At 57.4% G+C, this 21,342-nt stretch overlaps 1 protein-coding gene across 10 annotated transcripts in view; it reads left to right on the forward strand.

Annotated features, from left to right (window-relative positions):
• Positions 1-21,342, forward strand: part of MYO9B (myosin IXB) — an 84,934-nt gene that overhangs the window by 58,331 nt on the left and 5,261 nt on the right. For 3 of the 10 annotated variants that reach the window (XM_059160401.1, XM_059160404.1, XM_059160411.1), the window contains exons 12-34: positions 497-638; positions 947-1,151; positions 1,683-1,764; positions 2,908-2,997; positions 4,333-4,446; positions 6,453-6,492; positions 7,556-7,678; positions 8,511-8,591; positions 10,012-10,122; positions 11,341-11,463; positions 12,565-12,714; positions 12,794-12,960; positions 13,262-14,173; positions 14,891-14,963; positions 15,134-15,258; positions 17,047-17,180; positions 17,408-17,598; positions 18,843-18,941; positions 19,055-19,228; positions 19,332-19,373; positions 19,550-19,661; positions 20,515-20,588; positions 21,087-21,279. In XM_059160401.1, the coding sequence (XP_059016384.1) occupies positions 497-638; positions 947-1,151; positions 1,683-1,764; positions 2,908-2,997; positions 4,333-4,446; positions 6,453-6,492; positions 7,556-7,678; positions 8,511-8,591; positions 10,012-10,122; positions 11,341-11,463; positions 12,565-12,714; positions 12,794-12,960; positions 13,262-14,173; positions 14,891-14,963; positions 15,134-15,258; positions 17,047-17,180; positions 17,408-17,598; positions 18,843-18,941; positions 19,055-19,228; positions 19,332-19,373; positions 19,550-19,661; positions 20,515-20,588; positions 21,087-21,279 (3,557 nt within the window). The remainder of the gene's footprint in view (positions 1-496; positions 639-946; positions 1,152-1,682; positions 1,765-2,907; positions 2,998-4,332; positions 4,447-6,452; positions 6,493-7,555; positions 7,679-8,510; positions 8,592-10,011; positions 10,123-11,340; positions 11,464-12,564; positions 12,715-12,793; positions 12,961-13,261; positions 14,174-14,890; positions 14,964-15,133; positions 15,259-17,046; positions 17,181-17,407; positions 17,599-18,842; positions 18,942-19,054; positions 19,229-19,331; positions 19,374-19,549; positions 19,662-20,514; positions 20,589-21,086; positions 21,280-21,342) is intronic. The other 7 variants (XM_059160407.1, XM_059160409.1, XM_059160403.1 and 4 more) reach the window with 6 other exon arrangements.

A 21,342-nucleotide genomic window follows, 5' to 3' on the forward strand; every position in this document is an offset into this window, starting at 1 on the left:
CCTGGAAACACAATGTGCTTCCTAGCTAAGATTCTCCCCACCACCATCTCCTCCTCGGGAAGCTGTGGAGCCTGGCCTTGGGCATCCCAGGCACACTGCTCAGCCCATGTTTGCGGTGAGGCCGGGCACAGGCGGGGCGTGCCAAAGCCAACTACAGCCATTTCCTTCCTGGGAGGCAGAAATAGCCAGGTACAACGGGTCCCTTATTCTGCCCTCGCTGCCCCTTCCCCCAGCCTCTCCCTGTAACGGGAGCAAGGGCGAGACCTCCTCCATGACACAGCGTCCAGGTACACACAGATCTGAGACCAGAAGTTCCCCCCTCCTAGGATTGTTCCCAGAAGCTGCCCCTAGTGGGCCCATGTCCCTGTCTTGCCGGTGCCAAATGTCCTCCTTGACCACGAAAGCCCAGGCCTCCCCCACCGAAGGCCTGCATGCTTATGCGGAACAAGCGGTTGCTGCTGTTCCCGCAGCTCAGAGATCCACATCCTCTCCCCAGCTTTCCCCATGCCACGAGCCAGACCCTGCTAGCCAAGTTCAAACAGCAGCACGAAGACAACAGGTACTTCCTGGGCACCCCTGTCATGGAGCCAGCGTTCATCATCCAGCACTTCGCCGGGAAAGTGAAATACCAGATCAAGGTGCGTGTCTGTCCGCTGCCATCGTCCGTCAAGGGCAGGAGGCAGGAGAGGGACAGGGCGGATGCCCCGGAGGCCCTTTACCTCTGGCGTCTGCCTGGTCCATCCCCTCTGTTGATGGCGCGGGGCAGGGTTTCGAGGGCCCTCGAACCCAGCCCTAAGTCCCTGGCTCTTGCTGTCGAAGGCCCCAGGGACAGGACCTGGCCTCTGTTGTTGAGAAGCGTCCCACCCCACCAGCAGCCCTTCCCGGGCTGGCTCCCAGGACCTTGGGGGTCACTGGAAAGTGACCACCGACCTCCACTCCCCACCAGGATTTCCGGGAAAAGAACATGGACTACATGCGGCCCGACATCGTGGCCCTCCTGCGGGGCAGCGACAGTTCTTATGTGCGGGAGCTCATCGGCATGGACCCTGTGGCCGTGTTCCGCTGGGCCGTGCTCCGGGCCGCCATCCGGGCCATGGCCGTGCTGCGGGAGGCTGGGCGCCTGCGGGCCGAGAGGGCCGAGAAGGCTGCAGGTAGGGGGGCTTCTCAGTTCATGTTGAAGGGTACAGCTCTGTGGCCGTTCACCATGTCAAGTGACCACCACCTGTCTTGCTCCAGAACTTGGTTCATCCCAAACAAGAGTTTCTGAACCAGGGTATAGAATTCACCCTCCTCTTCCTCACAAGGCAGGAAGGCACGTTCCTGTCCTTCCGTAAGGGCAACCTGAGGCCCAGGATGGCTTCGTGACTCTCCCAGGGAACTCGGCTCTAGATACCAGCCACGGGGCTCCATTTCACAAAGGGCCTTGATTAAAAGCAGAACCAGAAGGATAAAGCCTTTATGAGAAGTAGGAATAAATAGTGCCGCCTGGGGGGTGGGGAGAGGAATCAACCCTTCACGGTTCCCAGCTCTGCCCAAATTTGAGTGTCAGGCTGTTTTGTCTTTCCTTTTTTTTTTTTTTTAAAATGAGTTCAAGTCAGGATGGAAGCCTCTTCAGCCAGGACAAAGGCCTTCCAGGCCCCAGGCAGCCCCTTCCTCCAACTCCATCTGTTCTGTGTCTGCAGCAGGTATGGGCAGCCCAGGCACCCACGGTCCCCCGGCAGAGCCACAGAGAGGAACGAGCACCCCTTCAGAAAAACTCTACCGGTGAGCGAGACCTTGGTTTGTCCGAACTGAAGCTGGTACACGGAGGTATTGTTTAGAACAATGCGGGAAACCCCATACCCTTGGCCCAGGTTGGGGTTGACTTGAATAAGGACCCCAGCAGCCACTTGAATCCAGAGGACCCAGAAACAAATGGCATCTGGCTGCCGCTTTTCTGCACACACAGAGGCAGGCCTCGATGCAGCATCTGCTTAGGGAGATGTTGGACGGCTCACTTTACAAAGGATTCTTTTAATGGCCGGCCATGGCCATTGGCGGGTGGGGTCAGGGAGCCGTGGCTGGCTTCAGTAAGCAACAGGCTTGATTTAAGAGAACGTCTTCCCTTAACCTGGCTGGGGAGGCCCAGACACAAATAGGCCAAGTTCCTTCATTTGCTGTCAGAAACACAACATGCCTTATTGCATGCAAGATGATGAGGGTATTCTGTGGCCACCTAGCAATGACTGAGGGCCTTCCACATACCCCAGTTTTCACTAAGTGTAACGGTGAACAGCCTACGCTCCCAGGAAGGTGGGGTCAGGCCACACTGGACAGACCTCCAAGGCAATGACAAAACCAGACAAGAGACACTTCTGATATCTTGAGAGAGCCGGGCAGGCTGTATTGAAAAGGGACCAGCTGAGCCAGGCAAGGCGGGCAGGGTGTGCTAGCCGTCAGGGAGGCACATGCAAAGGCCCTGGGGCTGCCAAGTTCCTAGCTGCTTTCTCAATACTCCAGATTCCCAAGGAGTAAGTTAGTCAGTATCGAAACTTGAAAAGGTCGTTTTATTTTTGAGCCCTTCATAGTACAAAGTTCTTCAGGAGGTTCATAAACATGTATGCACGGAGGTAGAGTTAGCACCCAGGTAAGTGACCATGAGTGACTTGCCTGAAAGCACCATGTGTCGTTTTCCTGCTTTTAAAAGGTGCGTTTTTAAATCTGTTTTTTCACCCAAAGGGGGACAAGAGAAAAAGAAGGCATCTCTTTATTTGATTGTGTGTTCCCCACACCCCCCGCCCCCGCAAAGACTGAATGTGGCCCCTGACCCACATTCACTCAAGGGATGCCAGTCTCCCCAGGGCCTGGCCCCGAGCTACAGGTCCCACTCCAGGAGCATGTTTAGTTCATACAGATTCTCCCTTTCAGCTGCTCAATGCTAGATTTCTCATTTGACGGCTCTGAGGAGTTCGATATTAACGCTTTTGAGGACATCATTGCTTTCTATGAAAGCAAGAAGTAAGTAGAAGCAAGGGCTTTCGAACCCAAGACCAGGGACGCACACCAAGAGGAGCCACCGTCCCCAGGCGCTCAGCGTGGCGTCCAGGGCCAGGAGTGGGAGTCTGCAGCCCGGGGGACACCGGGGCCTGCTGGGGACACTCTAGCCAGATCTGGCTGAGTCAGGGGGTATGGGTTGAAGCCATAGGCCTTGTCCGGAGCTCTGGCCGCTGCGCTGACCGCTCAGGGTTTGGAGGTGAAATGTGACCCCTCTGTTGTCTTTGCTCTGTGCCTCCCTGGAGGGCGAGGGAGCAGAGGTAAGTGCCGCTGTCCAGGCCCTTGGGCATGGTGCATGAACCACAGATGAGGGGCTGCCGATCGGGGTCTTTCCAGGCCAACTGCCCAGAGCTTAAACATGTACTTGAAATAAGTGGAATGAGGGATTTTGGGGGAAAAAAACGAACAAACCGGAACCTCCCGACTCACTTTGTAGTCACTGCTGCCTCGTTTCCAGACATTTGTCATCTAGACGTCCTTCGTGAATAGTCCCTTCCAGAGCATCTGATTTTCATCTCTGATACATTCTCGTTCTCACTCACTGGTGCCAGAGTTTGGGCCTAGGACGTATGCTCAGCCCTGAATCTTCAGTGATCAAACAAAGGAAGGTGAAGGAGATTGAATTCTTTGGGGCAAAGCGCTCCTGCCACTAGGGTTTCCTACCCTCGGCGCTGGGCCAGTGTCCTCCTCTGTGGTGGGACCATCCCTGGCCCTGTAGGGGCTGAGCAGCATCCCAGCCTCAACCCTCCAGATGCCAGCGGCACCCCGCACCCAGTCACTGACAACCACAAATGTCTCCAGATATCACGCGGAGGGTAGCATCGCCCCAGGTGGAGGGCCACGGGTGTGAGTTCCCATCCATTCCTCCTGAGGCATTTCTGGAAGCCAATAAGGAGTAGAACCAACCAGAAAAACGGATGAGCTATGTCCCACAGGCCCCCTCTGGTCCCCTCTTTTCAGTAGCCCATGGTGCTTGTCCCACATTCCAGAAGGCTGTTGTTCTAGAGGAGGCTTTTTTCAGTGATCTGAGATGCCGTGTTGCAAAACCCATTCTGCCTGAAGCAGGCCTGGCCCTCCCAGAGCAGGGGGGGGATCCTCCAAGTGGTGATTGGCCGCTCTTGGCTGAATCCCCTTCTCAGTGCCGGTGGGAGAGACAGCGTGCAGACTCCCCAGCTGCATGTTTGGGCTCCAGTGGCCTGGGGATGGTCCCGACCGTGCTGGGGACCCCAAGGTGGTGGGCCCGCTGCTCTAACTCAGTCTTCTCCCTGTCACTGCACCCCGCCCCCACCCCACCCTCAGCGATTTGCATGACCAAATCATCAAGACCATCAAAGGATTGCCCTGGCAGGGTGAGGACCCCCGTAGGCTTCTCCAGTCCCTCAGTCGGCTCCAGAAACCCCGCACCTTCATCCTGTGAGTCCCCCCAAGGCTGCGGCGCCTACCTGCCACCACCCCCGCCCCGCAACAAGTGCAACGACCGCCTTCCCCTCGCTTCCAGGACCCTGGCCTGCAGGCTTCCTGTCCTGCTGAACTGGCCACTGCGAACGTGCTGTCTCGTGGTTCCATTCTTAACGCCAGCCTGTGCTGAATGGCCCTTGTAACACTCCTGCCCCAGTGTCTGCCGTGGTCCAGATCCCGGCCAGCTCCCCAGTGCCCCGCACAGCTTCGCAGGAACGCTCCTCTCACAAAGCATCTCTTTTTCTGCCCCCAAACGTGCAGAGCAAGGCTTGCTTTCCCCGGCCCCTGGCCACTGTGAGCTTAGAGAGAAGCTGCCGGAGGGAGGGCGTCCTAGTTCATGCACATCCCTGGCAGTTCGAATGTGGCAGTTTGAATGTCCCAGAAGCCGCACAGCGGGTTTGGACCTGGTCTCTCGCTCGCTTGCTCACGCGCCATGTGGCCTAAGTGCTCTGAGCTTTCGGCCTCTGTCTGCAAAGCGAGGGTGACGACTGGCACAGCACCAGGCAGCTACAGCCTCGGCCGAGAGGGCACCTGGAGCCCCTCAGGGCTTGTGCCCACAAAACAGCTGGTTTTCAAATTCATTTTTATTGAGCCTTATTCTACCTCACGTGGGTTGAGATGCAACATGACACACATAGAGCCTCACAGCCAAGCATCTTGCTCATCTGCGGGGCACCATTTCCTCAGCTGTTTTGTTTAAGATTTTATTTTAAGAGAAGACATGGGAGGGGTAGAGCGAGAGAATCCAAGCAGACTCCCCGCTGAGCGCAGAGCCCAACATGGAGCCTGCTTTCACAACCTGTGAGATCATGACCTGAGCCGAAACCAAGGGTTGGTCGCATAACCAACCGAGCCACCCAGACACCCCTCCTCAGCTGGCTTTAAAAATGAGCCAAGCTGCAAGTTTGTTTTGTTTTTTAAGATTTTTATTTATTGGGCACCTGGGTGGCTCAGTGGGTTAAGCCGCTGCCTTCGGCTCAGGTCATGATCTCAGGGTCCTGGGATCGGGTCCCACATCGGGCTCTCTGCTCAGCAGGGAGCCTGCTTCCTCCTCTCTCTCTCTGCCTACTTGTGATCTCTCTCTCTGTCGAATAAATAAATAAAATCTTTAAAAAAAAAAAAAAGATTTTTATTTATTTATTTGACAGAGAGCACAAGCAGGAGGAGCAGGAGGGAGAGGGAGAAGCAGGTTCCCTGCTCAGCAAGGAGCCCAGTGCAGGGGTTGATCCCCTGGACCCTGGGATCATGACCTGAGCCGAAAAGGCAGACGCTTAACCAATTGAGCCACCCAGGTGCTCCCAAGCTGCAAGCTTAAAAAAATTTTCTCTTTGTCTACAAGATTCCATAGTGTCTGAGAATGAGGGCCATACCCTGCTCCCTTACCCCAAAGATTGGCTTTGTCTTTTCCTTTGCACCGGTGTAAGTCCAAAATGTACTCCTGCCCACGCCCCATTTCAGTTCTTTACTGGGCACGTTCCCCCCAACCGGGGGGTCCTGAAGTGGCTCTGCGGGCCTATTTGGCATTTCGCAATGCGTAGAGAATAGAGCCAGGACACCTGCTGGGCTCAGGAATGCTCAGTCCATCCAAGCTCCACGAGGGACAGTCCACTGTCATTGACACCTGTCAGCTTCCCCCATGGCTGGCCCCACACAGACACACATTCTGCCCTGCCGATGACCAGCCACCCCAAGCAAGAGGCTCCTGCCACCCGGGGTGGGGGAGGCGCAGCTGCTGGCCCGGTGAAGCTCACGCGCAGTCGCAAAAGCGCCCCACGTGCACCCAGTGGGCCCGCTGGGGCCTCGGACAGGAGGCGCGGCGGCCTCGTTGCACTTGTGTGCCCCGACTTTCTGCTTTGTCTGCTCTCGCTCCGTCTAACCCGCGAGGCACTGCTTGCTGAACTAACCCAGATCCAGACACCGTGTTCCTTCTGTTCACAAAACCATTTTTAATATTTTGACAGGAAAAGTAAAGGTATCAAACAAAAGCAGCTCATTCCAAAGGTAAACATTTGCGACACCGCCCAAGGCCACCTTGCTTTGCCTGAGAGCGCCTGGCTCAACTTGCTTTCTGGAAAGATAGAGGGCCGGGTCGGGGGAGGGAGACACTTTTAACATCTCCAGCTTTTCGGTTCCTTCCTCTTCCCGCCGTTGCCCCCTGCCCCCCTCTAAAAATAATTTCTCCGATCGAAATTATTTGGAGCGGTCTTGGGGTTTCCCCGAAGCAGGGCATGGGAGCTCCCAGGAGGAAGCGGAGAGAGTTGGGGACACAGTCTGGGATGCGAGGAAGACTGAGCAAGGAGGTGGGCTCGGCCTGATCGCACGGAAGCCTAGGGCTGTGATCAGCACCAAAGAGCTTTCCCCACCCAGAGGCAATGGGACCCTTCTGTCCTCGCCATGCTTGGGGGGTGTTTAGCTACCATCCACCCCGGAGGGCAGAACAGGATGCAGCACCTCCCAGACGTTCCTGGGAGAGGAGACCCTGCAGCCAGGAAAGTCCCACCAGGAAGCGGGCATCCGCGCATGGCCAGTAGCCGAGACCCCTGTAGCTGGCCTCGGGTAATGTGCTCCCAGCCTCTGTTGAGTCTCCACGTACAGCGTGCAGACAGATTATGAAAGGTACTAAAGGGAGAAAAATCTCCACTCTGGCCAGCAGATGGGATGGTGCTAGTTCCTCTTGTGAGCGGATTCTAAGGGTTGGCACACGTTGGGGGACCTGCCAGGGAAGCTCATGCTGAAGTGCCAGGCACTTGGCACCCCTGAAGAGCTCATCGCCAGGAGGAAGGTGACACTCTGGAGCTCTTGGCTTCTGGCCACTCGTGCCGCAAAAGAGGCCATAATCAGTTCTCCCGGAGCAGGTGCCATGTGTGAGACACAGCACAGGCTCAGCCCCAGGGCCACCCGGGCCTCCTGCCAAGCCCACCAACCCCTGCCCTCCAGCAGCACTGCCCCGAGACTGATCCTAAGGGCTGGCGCCCCCAGTCCTGGCTCCCAGGCCTCTACGATGCCTCCCGATACCCCTTGGGCCCTCAAGGAGGGCAGGCCAGACCCCATGTGTCTGTCATAGAACCTGCTGGACTCCAAGTCCCTGAAGCTCATCATCAGCATGACCCTTCACGATCGCACCACCAAGTCCCTGCTGCACCTACACAAGAAAAAGAAGCCGCCTAGCATCAGCGCCCAGTTCCAGGTAAGCAGCCTGCAGAGACGGGGGCAGGGGGCCAAACTCAGCCTGATGCTCTCGCGACCTGGCCACAACAAACCCAACAAATGGTTCTTGGGCTTCCTGCCCTTGGTGCTGTTTGACATCTGGAGCTGGATCATTCTCTGTGATGGGGACCATCCTCTGCGGTTGTGACAACCAAAAATGTCTCCAGGTGTTGCCACATGCTCTGGGGGATGGGGCAGAATCACCCCTGTTGTGAACCATTGAGTTAAAATAACAGGTTAGCTCATTAAGGTGACCACTGAACTGTGTTATTAGGTCAGTTTCCCTTTTTTCCCTGGCTGCCAGGAAGCTCAGAGGCTTTTTTCTTAAGGTGGCCCAAGGGTGGCTGCTGACCCTTACTTACCATCACCTTTTTTGTTCCTTTCCCCTTTTCATCAATCTGAGTCTGTAGTGCCCACCTTGACTTTTTTTTTTTGTAATCCCCTTACCTGGGAGCTCCTATAAATCCTTTTTGTAAACAGCAGGCCAAAGACCAAAGTCATGGCAGCCGTGCTTCTTTCTGAGGCTGACCAGCATTTTACATCCCCAGACAGAGTTTATCTGGCCCCACCCACCCCTCCTAATTTCCCACTGGGACAAAGAGCTGGGAGACCTTGGGAAGACGGCATCCGTCAGCTCCGGGGACCCTCCAGCTCTCAGGCTCCCAGAAGTAGTGCAGCCTTCAGTTGCAATGTCCAGCTATAGCCTCCCATGTCCTGTGTCAGTGCTTATGGCAGCAAGTGACCTGGGTCCCCTCCCACTGAGCGGCTTGCCTCTGGGGGTCCCAGCTGAAGACTTCTCCTTCTTTTCCCAGACGTCCCTTAACAAGCTCCTGGAGGCACTGGGGAAGGCTGAGCCTTTCTTTATCCGCTGCATCCGCTCTAATGCCGAGAAGGTGAGTAGCTCCCATGTCTCGGGAAGGTGAAGGCCAAGGTCTGGCGGCTCAGCAGGGCGTGCTCCTGTGTTGCTGTGGCCTCTTGGAGGGTGTGGAAAGGTCTCAAGGAACCAAGTGTTCACACAGGTTCCAGGAGCCTTAAATGGCCAGCTTGAGGTGGGGGGGCCTTCTCAGGAAGCAGTGAGGGCAGCCAGGTGGCCCACCAGGAGTAGGAACATCATCTGGAACGTGGAGGAGCCTGAGGAGGGACAGGTCACATGTGCCTTCAGGACATCCCCAAATCGGCCAGTGCAGAAAACGCGCCAGAAGGGAGGGGCTGAGGTCATCCGGCAGAAGCATGGAGCTGCTGTTTATTTGATCTGAAAGTTTCTAGAAAAATTCATGGAGCACCAGTGGGGGCCCCAGTGCTGGCTCAGCCCTTGCTGCCTGGTTTCCTTCGCCCCATGGGTCCACTGGCCGTTCTGTCCCATTGGGGACTTTGCTGGGGGCCATTCAGGATCTGGGCCTACCCACGTTGCCTCTACTCTTCCCGTTTTCCTGGCTTTCCCCTGCTCCTGGGTTGCTCTGCTGACATCCAGAACCCAACTTGCCCCTAACAGGTTCTTTGGCTTCTGTCCTCCTGGGCAAGGGCCCAGAATCCTCCTCCAGGCCTTCACCTGGCTGTTCCCTGCCCATTCCTTCCTCAGGACCCAGCCCAGGGTCTCCTTACCTGTTGGACCCCTCCAGGGGGCCCTGGCAGCATCTGCCCCATTCACATACGTTCCTGGCTCCCACCTCCAGACCTTACTTCTTCTTGGCTTTCGGCCCTAGTGGCCCTAGTATTTACGCCCCCCACCCCCAGGCCTGGCACAGAGTATGAGCTCAGTACCGGTTTTGATTGGAACTAACTAAGAACTAACTCTTTGTTGGGGCACCTGGGTGGCTCAGTGGGTTGAAGCCTCTGCCTTCAGCTCAGGTCATAATCTGGGGGTCCTGGGATCAAGCCCCACGTCTGGCTCTCTGCTCAGCTGGGAGCCTGCCCACCCCCCGTCTCTGCCTGCCTCTCTGCCTGCTTGTGATTTCTGTCTATCAGATAAATAAATAAAATATTAAAAAAAAAAAAAAAAAACTCTTTGCAGAACATCAGCCTAAAGTAAGCAATAAGAAATGGCACAGGTCTCCCTGACACCAGGGACTAGAGCAGATCAGATCCCAGATTTTCCAGAAGAGTTGAATACTGCTGAGCAGGCCCACCTCTTTTTTCCAAAAAGATCGTCTGGAGCAAGGAAAGATGGATCCCCGGGTGGCCACAGCTGCCATGCTGGGGACAGTCCTGCCCAGCCTGGGCCCTACCTATGCCCTCCAATCGCTCCTACGTCTGGAATCCTACAGGACCTTGTCCCATAGCTCTCCATCCCTGACCGCTCATACCCCATTTCAGAAAGAGCTGTGTTTCGACGACGAGCTGGTTCTCCAGCAGCTGCGCTACACAGGCATGCTGGAGACGGTGCGGATCCGGAGGTCAGGCTACAGCGCCAAGTACACGTTCCAGGTGGGCAACACGCGCATGGCTGTCGTGCGTGGCAGGGGGGTTGCTGGACGCTTGTCGCTGGACTTCTCCACCCCAGCACTGTTGGCATTTATACCAGATTATTCTCTGTCATGGGCGGGGGTGGGGGGGGCAGATGTCCTCAGAAGAGGTGGCTGGACACAGGCCCAGCCTGGAAGGATACAGAGGTGTCAAGCCAAGCTGGGAAGAGGGATTTGCATGAGCAGATCCCTGCACAGATCTGCCCTCTGTTGAGCATCTCCTGTGATGGATGCTTTTATACCCATCTCTTCTATTCCTCCAACCAGCAGCAAGAGGTCCTGTCTCCCCGGAGTTGTTAGAAACGCAGAGGATCATTAATGACCTCAAATTAGGCAAGACCAAACTGGCGGCTGCTAGAGCAGTTTCTTGACTTCAGCCCTGTTGACCCTGGGGCCGCCTGGTCATTCTTTCTCGGGGGGCCACCTTGGGCATGATGGGACATTGAGTGCATCCCTGGTCTCCACCCGCTTGATGCCAGAAGCACCCAGCCCTCCCACATCGGGAGAGCCCTGGATGTCTCTGGACATCGCCACACATCACCAATGGGAAGCTGGCCTAGGCTCAGAAACCCTGGCTCATGCCTTGAGCTGGCATCCCCAGTGTGAGCCCTGGAGTCAGTCCCAGGCCTGAACCCAGAGGTAGTGGCACCTGGTCCCCAATTCAGCTGTACCCGTATGGCCTCGGGGACATGGCTTCATCGTGGCATGCCTCCCTTTTTCTCATCCACAGACTGGAAATAGCATCTCTCTGACCCTGTATAAATAGGAAAAGCCAAAGCCCAGAAATGGGAGGAAGCACCAGTGTATTTTACTAATGCTTCATTCTTAAAAATTTGACCTGTTTGCTTAAAAGCTGTGTATCTCTGCTCGGATTCAGCTCTGCAGTGAGCCACTGGCTACGAGCCCCCCGCCAAAGGCAGCCCTGTTTCCTGGCCACCCCTTACCAGTGCCAGCACCAGCAGGTCCTTAAGAGCCACTCGCCAAGTGACGAAAAGATCCAGTGCTCTGTGTGTCGTGGTCTTTCTGAAGCTTTAAGCTGTCTCAGAGTCTGAGATTCTGGCTTTGTTAGTACCATTCTGGCGTTGGAAACTTGGCTCGACCAGGGCCTCACCAGAGCGCCATAACCTTGCCACTGGCGGAAACCCTCAACAGATACTCTCTTTTGGCCAAACTCACGCAGGATTTCACAGAACAGTTCCAGGTGCTGCTGCCCAAGAACGCCCCGCCCTGCAGGGAGGTCATCTCCGCCCTGCTGGAAAAGATGGATGTGGACAAGAGGAACTACCAGATCGGGAAGACCAAGGTCAGGGCTCCCACCCCTTCGGGGGACCGCAAACCCATACCCCACCTCCTGCCACCCACGGGGTCCTCCCGTGGCCCGAGGTCCCAGGCCACATGCTGAGAGACAAGGGGCTTTTCTTAGGGCCCAGCACATTTTTTTTTTCCTAGAAGGTGAAGGGGTATATCTGAGGGGCAGGGCTCGGGCTTCACTCCCGTCTCCCACTCCCTCGCACATGGACCGGGGTTCCTGCAGAGTGTCGGGGAGCCAGTTGCTAGTGTTCAGGGTCAGGCAGGAGGCTTCCTTCCCTTGTGTTCCTTTCAGACACCGTCTACCAACTCTAGGTGCGTGCTGGTTGCTTCTTACTGTTGGGGCGCCTGCCGCCGTCCTTGTCCAACAAGGGCTACGGGCAGCCCCTGGTAGGGCTTCACCTGATGTGCAAAGTCCCTTGGCCGTTCTCCAACCAGCTCATCCTCAAGTTACCATGTGACCCAGCAATTCCGTTCCGGGCATGGACCCAAAAGAACTGAAAACGAGTGTTTAAACAGATGCTTATACACGCGTGTCGCGCATGTCCGTAGCAGCACTCGTCCCAATAGCCAGAAGGTAGAAATGGCCCACACGGTCCATCAGCTGATGAATGGGTCCCCAAACTGTGGGCCATTCATATGATGAAATACTGTGTGGTCTTGCTCCACTTGAGGACACAGATGAACCTTGAGAACAATGAGGGAGAGAAGCCAGACACAAAAGCCCCCCCCCCCAGTGTGCAAACCCGTGTACCCAAGATGCCCAGGACAGGCAGATCACGGTTACCAGGGGTTGGGGCACAGAGGGCAGGGGAGTGACAGCTCCCGGAGACGGGGACCTCTCTTTGGGGTGATGGAAATGTCCCAGAGCCCAATGGTCGTGACGTTTGCTCAGTGTTGTGGAGGGACCAAAGGCCAGTGATGGGCTCGTATTGACGATGGTTCACTTCATGTTAGGGGAATTCTCTTGACGGGAAAAAACTCCCCTCGGTCAGGTCTGTTGGCACCCTAGCTTGGTCTCACACACTTACGGGGCCTGGAGATTCCGGGGGCTGTGCTGATCTCCCCCCGCCATCCCCCTACCCACGCCCACCAGGTTTTCCTGAAGGAGACAGAGCGCCAGGCCCTGCAGGAGACGCTGCACCGGGAGGTCGTGCGGAAGATCCTGCTCCTGCAGAGCTGGTTCCGGGGGGTTCTGGAACGCCGGCACTTCCTGCAGATGAGACAGGCGGCCATCACCATCCAGGTACCACAGGGGCCCTATGGGGGCCAGGGACGGGGGCAGTCACACGGGCCCCGTCCCTGATCGCTTGCCCCACCCCCAGGCCTGCTGGCGCTCCTACCGCGTCCGTCGGGCCCTGGAGAGGACACAGGCCGCCATATACCTCCAGGCCGCATGGAGGGGCTACCAGCAGCGGGTGGCCTACCGGCGCCGTAGACAGAGCATCATCCGCCTCCAGAGCCTCTGCCGGGGTCACCTGCAGCGCAAGAGGTGAGCAGAGCAAGGACCTGCCTCCCGTCCCTTGCCCGGGAGCTGCCTGAGAGGGTTTCTTAACAGATTCCTCCCATAACAGGGAGATCCCAGGGGGCCACCTCCTAGATCTCCCTTTCCTAGCTGAGGCATTTCCGCCTTTCCAGAAGCATCTCTTGAGGGCCATGGTTACACCATGGTAGAGGCAGAGCCTGGCCACCAGCCCGTGGGTAGCACAGGGGTCCCTGAAGCCCTGGGTGGATTCAGGAGGTGGTATGCACGTTTGTTCCTGAACCCGCCCCCTTTGCTCTTCTCACACCAGCTTCAGCCAGATGATGGCAGAAAAGCAGAGGGCTGGAGAGGACAGGGCAGCCCAGCAAACCTTGAGGGCAGAAACGGCAGAAGGCGGGCCCGGCCAGGCAGCCCAGCCGGAGCAGGTGCCCAGGCAAGACCCAGAACCATCGGAGGACAGGGAGCATTCAACGTCGGAACCCGAAGCGTGGCCAAGCGAGGAGCCCCTGGTGGAGAGCTCCCAACCAGAGATGGAGGTCCCCAGCCCGAAGAAGGCTCTCCCACCCCAGAAAAATACAGCTGACAGTCACGAGAAAGTGCCCAGCAGCCGGGAAAAGCGTGAGTCACGGCGGCAGAGGGGGCTGGAACACGTGAAGCTCCAAAACAAACACATACAGTCCTGTAAGGAAGAGCTCGCCCTCAAAGAACCTTCTGGAAGGACTGTGCTGGAGCAAGAGGAGAGCCTCCCAGAAGACAGGAAGAATAGAGAAGATGAAACACCTTCAGATTTGGGGACAGAGACAGAGAATGCTTCTAAGAAGCAGCCTGAGGAGCCACCGCAGGCCACGCCGACCAGCGAGCTCTCTGGAGAAACCCCGAAGATGCTGCAGGGCGAGCACCCGGAGCCTGGCCCCGTGGCACGGCCAACCAGCCTAGCCTTGGACAGTAGGGTCAGCATGCCCGCCCCCGTTACCACCCCCGAGACACCCAAGGACAAGAGGAAGCCTGGGGGCGACCCGAGGGCACTGGACAGGTCTGAGAGCCCTGGAGGCTCCACCCAGATCCAGCGGTATCGGGACCCCGACTCTGAGCGGCTGGCCAATGCCGTGGAGCTCTGGCGAGGCAGGAAGCTGCCGCCCACCTGTCCAAGCGCCATGCTGAGCCAGTCCCTTGACCTCAGCGAGCGGCACCGGGCTGTGGGGGCCGCCCTCACGCCCACAGAGTAAGCTGCGGGCCCTCCCCTGTCTGAACACTGTGGGTGCCAGGCTGGGTTGGGCGGGCAGGGTGGGGGCACGCACAGAGGCCTGGCAGCAGGACCAGGGCAGTACCACGTGTCCCAAAAACGTGAGTGTCTCTGTGCCTGCCCGAGAGTCAACACCAGTTGGGTGGGAGGCCCGAGGAAGGAGGAGGAAGGGGGCAGGGAAACGTAAAGAGCTGTCCTCTGCCGGGAACCACAGAGCCTGGGGCTAGCTGGGACCCTGGGTGCTCTCCCTGACCCCCACCCGTGCCCCAGCACGAGCTGTGTTCACACAGAAATCCCCGGTTCTCTCGGGACGACATCCCTGGGTCTCCGTGTCCTCAGTGGGGGTGATCACCCAGGAATTGAAAAAGGGGCTCAGCTCTTGACCCACTGTGCCTTATCCTTAGCTAGCTACATGCTGGTGACCCCGAGTCCCCAACCCCTCCTGCCTGGCCAGAGGAAAGAAGAGTTGGAAGAAGATGCAGGCCTTCTGCTAGGCCGGGCTTTCTTGGCCCAGCAGGCTGACACCTGTGGCCAGCCCGTTCTCTGGGGTGGTCTGCCCCGTGCCCCTCGGAGCGTGGAGCCGCACCCTGCTGTCCCCCACCAGATGCCCAAGCCCCTCCCAGCCCAGTCAGGACAACCAAAAACGTATCCTAACTTGGGCTAATAAATAAAAGCCACGTTTCTGTGATCTTGCAGGGAGAGACGCATTTCCTTGTCCACGAGCGACGTCTCCAAGCTCCTTCCGTCCCCATCCCAGACCAAGATGCAGGTAAAGCTTCAGGCTGCGGCTCCCGCCCCCCGCTGCCCCTGCTCTGCCCGAAACGTGGCTTAAAAGACAAGGGCAGTTGGTGGCTGGACGGCATGGTGAGCAGAGCGCCCCTGCCTTCCCTCCAGCGAGTCCCGCCTGCCTTTGCTCACCCAGTCCCATTCCCTTTGCAGCCTTCTATAGAAGCCGTAGACGGGGAGCCCAGCACCAAGAAGCCGGCCGTCCAGAAGAAGAAATCGGGTGACGCGTCTGTCGGCACAGATTCTGGGCTGTCCCCAGGCCCACCGGCCGACTCTAAGTAAGTATGGGCTTTGGAGGAGGCTCAGGTCACCATCAGAGGATGCACAGGGTCCCTGCCGGCCCCACCCCTGCCCCCTGTCTCCCGGCAGCCTGGTCTAAAGTGATGGCGATTAAGAAGCACTCTTGGGCAAATACTCACCCAGTCCAGGATGAGGGATCGTGACCTCCTCACGTGCCAGTGGGGCCGTGTGCCGCCATCATGGTTCCCACTGCGGCCTAGAGCCAATCTGGGTCACGTCCTCTGGGCCCACAGGTCGATGGGTTCCATTTGACTTTTTATGGTATCAGAACCAGCTTTTGGTTCCCCCTACCTCCAGGACCCCTCCTGGCCTGTGGATAGAAGAAACTGGGCCCAGGCTCTGCCCCCAGAGAGCCCCTGCAGAAGTGCTCCAGACGGGTCCATCACAGAGCGGAGAGGATGGGCCGTGGGATGGGGGAAGCTTTGATCCAAATGCAGGGACAGGAGGTCGAGGAAGGTCCAGAACGGGCTTGCAGAGTGCCCACCACTGTGGGGACGGACACCCCACCACCAAAACAAAGCCCCTCAAATCAGGGGGCTTCTAGCAACTGAAATTCACTTCTCACAGTCCTGGCGGCCAGGAGTCTGCAGTCAGGGTTTTGGCAGGGCCACCCCCTTGGAAGGCTCTAGGAAAGGGCACCCCTTGCCTCTTCTGGTTCCTGGGGGCTCCAGGCAGCCTCGGCCTGTGTCTGCACCCCCCATCTCTACCTGCATCTTCACATGACCTTCCTCTTTCCTCTCCGTTCTTTTTCTGTCATAAGGATGACTACCTCATCTTGAGGTCTTAGTCTGTTTGGGCTGCTGTAACAAAAACCACCAGAGTAAGCGGGTTAAACTCTAGACATGTCTTCTGGGAGCTGAAAGTTCACGTTTGAGGCACCAGCAGACATACTGTGTGTTGGGGACCACATCCTGGTTCACGCATGGCATCTTCTCACTAGGGCATCATGTGGCAGGAATGGCAAGGGAGTTCCCCGGGACCCCTTTTGTAAGGGTACCAGTCCCATTATGGACCTCCCCCCTCATGACCTCATCACCCCAGTACCCTCACACTGAGGGTAGGACTTCGGCGTACAAATCTGGGGGGAGACAGACATTCAGAGCATGACACACAGTAACTTAGTCGCATCTGTAAAGACCCTTTTCCCAAATAAGGTCACACTCATAGGTCCTGAGCGTGAGCACATGGACACAGCTTTTGGGGGACACGCCATTCAGCACACAATTTGACATCCTTTCTTTCTGATTTTCTTTCTTAAAACTCAGGCCCATAAACACACGTAAAGGGGTAGAAGGTAGTTTTATTTCGGGTTGTTTTTTTTAATATGAAAACGGGGTTACGCTGTGATGTCTGTTCTGCATTTTGCCTTTTTTTTAATATTTAATTTTTTAAAGATTTTCTTTATTTGACACAGAGAGAGAGCTCACAAGTAGGCAGAGAGGCAGGCAGAGAGAGCGAGGGGGAAGCAGGCTCCTTGCTGAGCAGAGAGACTGATGCGGGACTCGATCCCAGGACCCTGAGATCATGACCTGAGCCAAAAGCAGAGGCTTAACCCACTGAGCCACCCAGGTGCCCCTGCATCTTGCCTTTTCACCTGACCTCCTGTCACGTCACACAAATCGATCTCATTTTTAGTAGCATCTCTTTCCGTGGATAACCAAGCAAAGGGTGACTTTTCTCTTTGTAGCAAGATGACCTTTCCTCCAGCCTTGCTTCCATTGTCCCCTCCCGAAGTTTAAGAGAAACTGCTTAACTTTCTCCTGCAGATCCACTTTTAAAAGACTTTTCTTACATAAGAATAAAGATAAAAAATCCAGCCTCGAGGGGGTGGAGGAAATGGAGAACACAGCGCCGGGGCACACCGCGCCAGAAGCCACCACCACCAAAAAGAACCTGGAAGGTTGGTTGCTGGGAGCCTCAGGGAGAGAGGGAAGATTTGCCAGGGTCCCTGGGAATGGGTGCTGGGCACAGGGTTTCGGGGCTGGTCCCGGATACCACCCCCCCAACTCCAGGGCGCTTTCCGGCTGCAGACCCCAGCTTACAACTAGGGCAGGGCCCTGGTTCTCTGTGTGGGGGGACCATGCATCCCCCAGAACCCACCTCCCCAGCTGCTCCTTTTTCCTCCAGCCTCCTTCAGCCACCAGCACCGCCACCCAGCAGGCGAGAAGCACGCTAAGGAACCAGGAGGCAAAGGGAAGAAGAACCGAAACCTCAAGATCGGCAAAATCACGGTGTCGGAGAAGTGGCGAGAATCTGTGTTCCGTAAGATCACCAACGCCAATGAGCTCAAGTACCTGGATGAGTTCCTGCTGAACAAGGTGGGCCATCCAGGGGCAGCTGCGGGGTCGCGGGGCTACGCACGGTCAGGCCCGGGCCTCCCCCAAAAGGGTGATCAGCACCCAGCAGTTTGGGCTTCGAAGCTGCAGCAACCCAAGCCCTTAGTGTGCCAGGCACAGAACGTCCAGAGGCGCAGTTCCAATACAGAAAGTTCCAGAAACCAGATACTGCTTCCCAAACTTGACGTTAGCTCCTTTACTGCAGAATCCCACCTGAACTCACGGGAGAACGTTTGTCTAATGTTCACGTTGCTCACCAGGGATATTTACATTTTGTAGGAAAACACAGTGGGTCTTGAAGCACCTGGCTGGCTTGTTGGTAAAACATAAAACATGTGACTCTTGATCTCAGGATCGTGAATTCAAGCCCCACGTTGGGTGTACAGCTTACTTTAAGAAAGAAAAAAAAAGTCAGTGGGTCTGATCACAAGGGCTGCACAAAACTTGTAGAACAGTGTTAATATCCAGAGGGCCTGACTCTGGGACATGCCTGTCCTGAGGGCCTCAGGCAAGGGGCTGTGGCCCGGGCCAGCATCCTCTCCTGCACTACCTACCCAGAAAGTTCAGAATCTGCTGTTGGAAAGACACTTTGTGTGTTGTCTCCCCACATCCTTGGGGGGTGATTGCCCACTTCGTCTCACACTGGAGGAAACGGAAATGCCTAGAGCTGGGTGGGCACTGGACGTACTTGTGTCCCCCTCAGTGACCCCCAGGTCCTGCAGCTTCGCGGTGGCTCAGCCCTGGCCTTGAACTTATTTTAGGATACACTTTAACAAAACGCATTGATTGAGTGCTTAGTGTATACAGCAAAAGTGAATTGGTTACCACGGCACATATTTGGGGCATGGCTCAGGGTTAAGTCAAGCCTGTGTGTGGTTGGCAGAAGGGTCCCCAGGGACGACTGTGTCCCAGGGGACCAGTGGCTACACCTGCAGACATTTTTGGTTGTCCTGACTGGGGAATGTCCCTGGCATCTGGTGGGTGGGGGCCAGGGGTGCTGTTCAACACCCCCAAGGTGATCCAGCCCCCAATATGGGGTGTATGGTTTAAACCTGGACTGAAGGGACTGGAAAGATCAGGCCAGGATTAGCCAGAGAGCCTGGATTTTTTTTTGCTGGGATCACAGGGGAAGCAGGAAGGACTCGGGACAGAGCTGAGCAGCAGGCAGTCAGATGCCAAGCCTGTGGTCACTCGGAGTCAGGGTGTCTCTCTCTCTCCTTCTCCAGATAAACGACCTGCGCTCCCAGAAGACTCCCATCGAGAGCTTGTTCATCGAAGCCACGGAGAAGTTCAGAAGCAATCTCAAAACCATGTACTCCGTCCCCGTATGTGCAGCCCCTGGCCCTGGGGAGGGCCCCTGTGGGGACCCCCGTGCCCTCTCCAGGGCATCCCCCCACCGTCTCTCCATCCCACGGGGGTCACGCCTGCATCCCCGCAGAACGGGAAGATTCATGTCGGCTACAAGGACCTGATGGAGAACTACCAGATTGTCGTGAACAACCTGGCAGCCGAGCGGGGGGAGAAGGACACCAACCTGGTCCTCAACCTCTTCCAGTCACTGCTCGACGAGTTCACCCGCGGGCACACCAAGAATGACTTTGAGCCGCCCAAGGTTGGTGGTGCCGCCTTGGGGACAGTGGGGGGGGGGGGGGGGTGGCTGGAGGCACGTGTGCTCTCAGGGCCCTCACGGACTATGCCTGTGTGCTCCCTCACAGCAGAGCAAAGCTCAGAAGAAGAAGCGGAAGCAGGATCGCGCCGTGAGTATCTGTGCGCGTGCGCGCTTGTGAAGACGCAGGTGTGAGCGTGTTTTCCCGCCCCGCCCTGGGGAACCCTGATTGTGAGCGTGAACCTCGGGCCTGAGGCGCCACAGGCTGCAGCGAGAGTGTGGAGGGGCCCCCCTCGCCACTCAGCGCCCTCCCCCGTGGCCCCCTAGGTCCAGCAGCACAACGGGCACGTGTTTGCCAGCTACCAGGTGAGCATCCCACAGTCGTGCGAGCAGTGCCTCTCGTACATCTGGCTCATGGACAAGGCCCTGCTCTGCAGCGGTGAGCGCTCCTGACCCCCCACCGTGCCCCTGATGCTCCACGACACCCCCAAGCCCCCCACCACATCCCCAGACTCCTCACTGTGCACTGGGGCCTTTACTCAAGCCACAGGATAGATATTTCTGGAACATTGCCCTGGCCATGCCTCTTCCACTTGGTCCTCCCACTGCCACCCTGGGGTAGATGCTGATTCTCAGCCCGCCCTAAGCCACCCTCCCCCCCACCCCCCACTGCGGCCCCTGCAGCCTGCCCTCCCCATGCCTACCTCCATAGTTTACCGCACGGCCTCCCTCCCGGCTTACGTGCACACAGTTCCTGCTCCCTGATCTGCCAGCGTCTCCCTAGACCCCCAGGGTCCCTCATGTGGTGACAGGCAAGGCCATTCAGCCGCAGAGGAACCCCAAGACACAGCCACAGCCCAGGCCAACCCAGCGGGCAGGAGGGTCTGGCCCCGGGCACAGTCAGGCAGATCTCCAGCGGTTGTGCGTTCCTGCCGTGATCACCTGGGCCTCTCTTCCCACCCAGGGCCTCCTGTCCCCTCAGTCCCTATCTGTGTCCCCCTATGTGCATCACAACTACTCAGGCAGTTGTCACCGTCCTGAGATAAGGACACTGGCCTCCCCCTTCTCTTTGGTCTCAGCTAGCTTTCTGTCTCAAGCCCCCCAAACCCCTGTTCCTGTCCCACTGGCCAGGCTGAGGCCAGTAGCGGTCACCAGCTGTGAACGTCTGCCCACATGCTTTCCCTGCCTGGGAACTGGGGCAGAAGCTCCTATGTCTCAAGTTTGGAAACCAGTCAGTGGGAACCCAGGTCCCCTGAGGCACCATCTGTGACCCACCCCCCATAACCTCCTAGTGTGCAAGATGACCTGCCACAAGAAGTGTGTGCACAAGATTCAGACCTACTGTTCCTACACGTGCGGGAGCAAGGTGAGCGCCGCCCGGGGGCGGGAACTTTCCAGACCATCTGGGGGAGGCCATCCCAAGCAATGGGAGGAGAAGACGTGGTTGATGCGAGACCAAGGTTGGGTGTCAGGTAGGAGCAGGAAGCTGATAGAAAGGACTGGTCCGGGGCAGAGCACACCCCGGTTCTGTCAAAGCCCCTTGAGGCCCCCGAGGCAGGGCTGGGCTTCATCAGTGTGCATCTTAGACCCCCAGCCCTGCCCCTCCATCCTCCCGGTGGAGGGAAGCCTCCAGCTCTGTGCACAGGGGAGACCGAGTCCCAAGCACTAGGGCTGCAGTCGGAGCAGGACTGGCTGCCCTGAGGGAGCTGGGGCTGCTCCACAGGGGAGCCCCTGCCCCTCCCCGCCCAGCAGCCAGCAAGCTCACCTCCCCAGCCAGGTGCCCCCAGCAGCCTGCGGGGTGGCAGAGGGACAGGAAGGAGGAAGCCCACCCAGGAGGCCTGAGCCCTGCCTTCTGGTGTTGCAGAGCGAGCCAGGTGCCGAGCCAGGCCACTTTGGCGTGTGCGTGGACAGCCTGACCAGCGACAAGGCCTCCGTGCCCATCGTGCTGGAGAAGCTTCTGGAACACGTGGAGATGCATGGCCTGTACACCGAAGGCCTCTACCGCAAGTCGGGTGCTGCCAACCGCACACGGGAGCTACGACAGGCCCTACAGACAGGTGGGTGTCAGGGCGGGTGAGCTTGGCGGGGGTTCTCGGGCCCCAACCTCCTGCCCACACTCA

Source organism: Mustela lutreola, chromosome 2, assembly GCF_030435805.1.
Source record: "Mustela lutreola isolate mMusLut2 chromosome 2, mMusLut2.pri, whole genome shotgun sequence".
NCBI lineage: Eukaryota > Metazoa > Chordata > Mammalia > Carnivora > Mustelidae > Mustela > Mustela lutreola.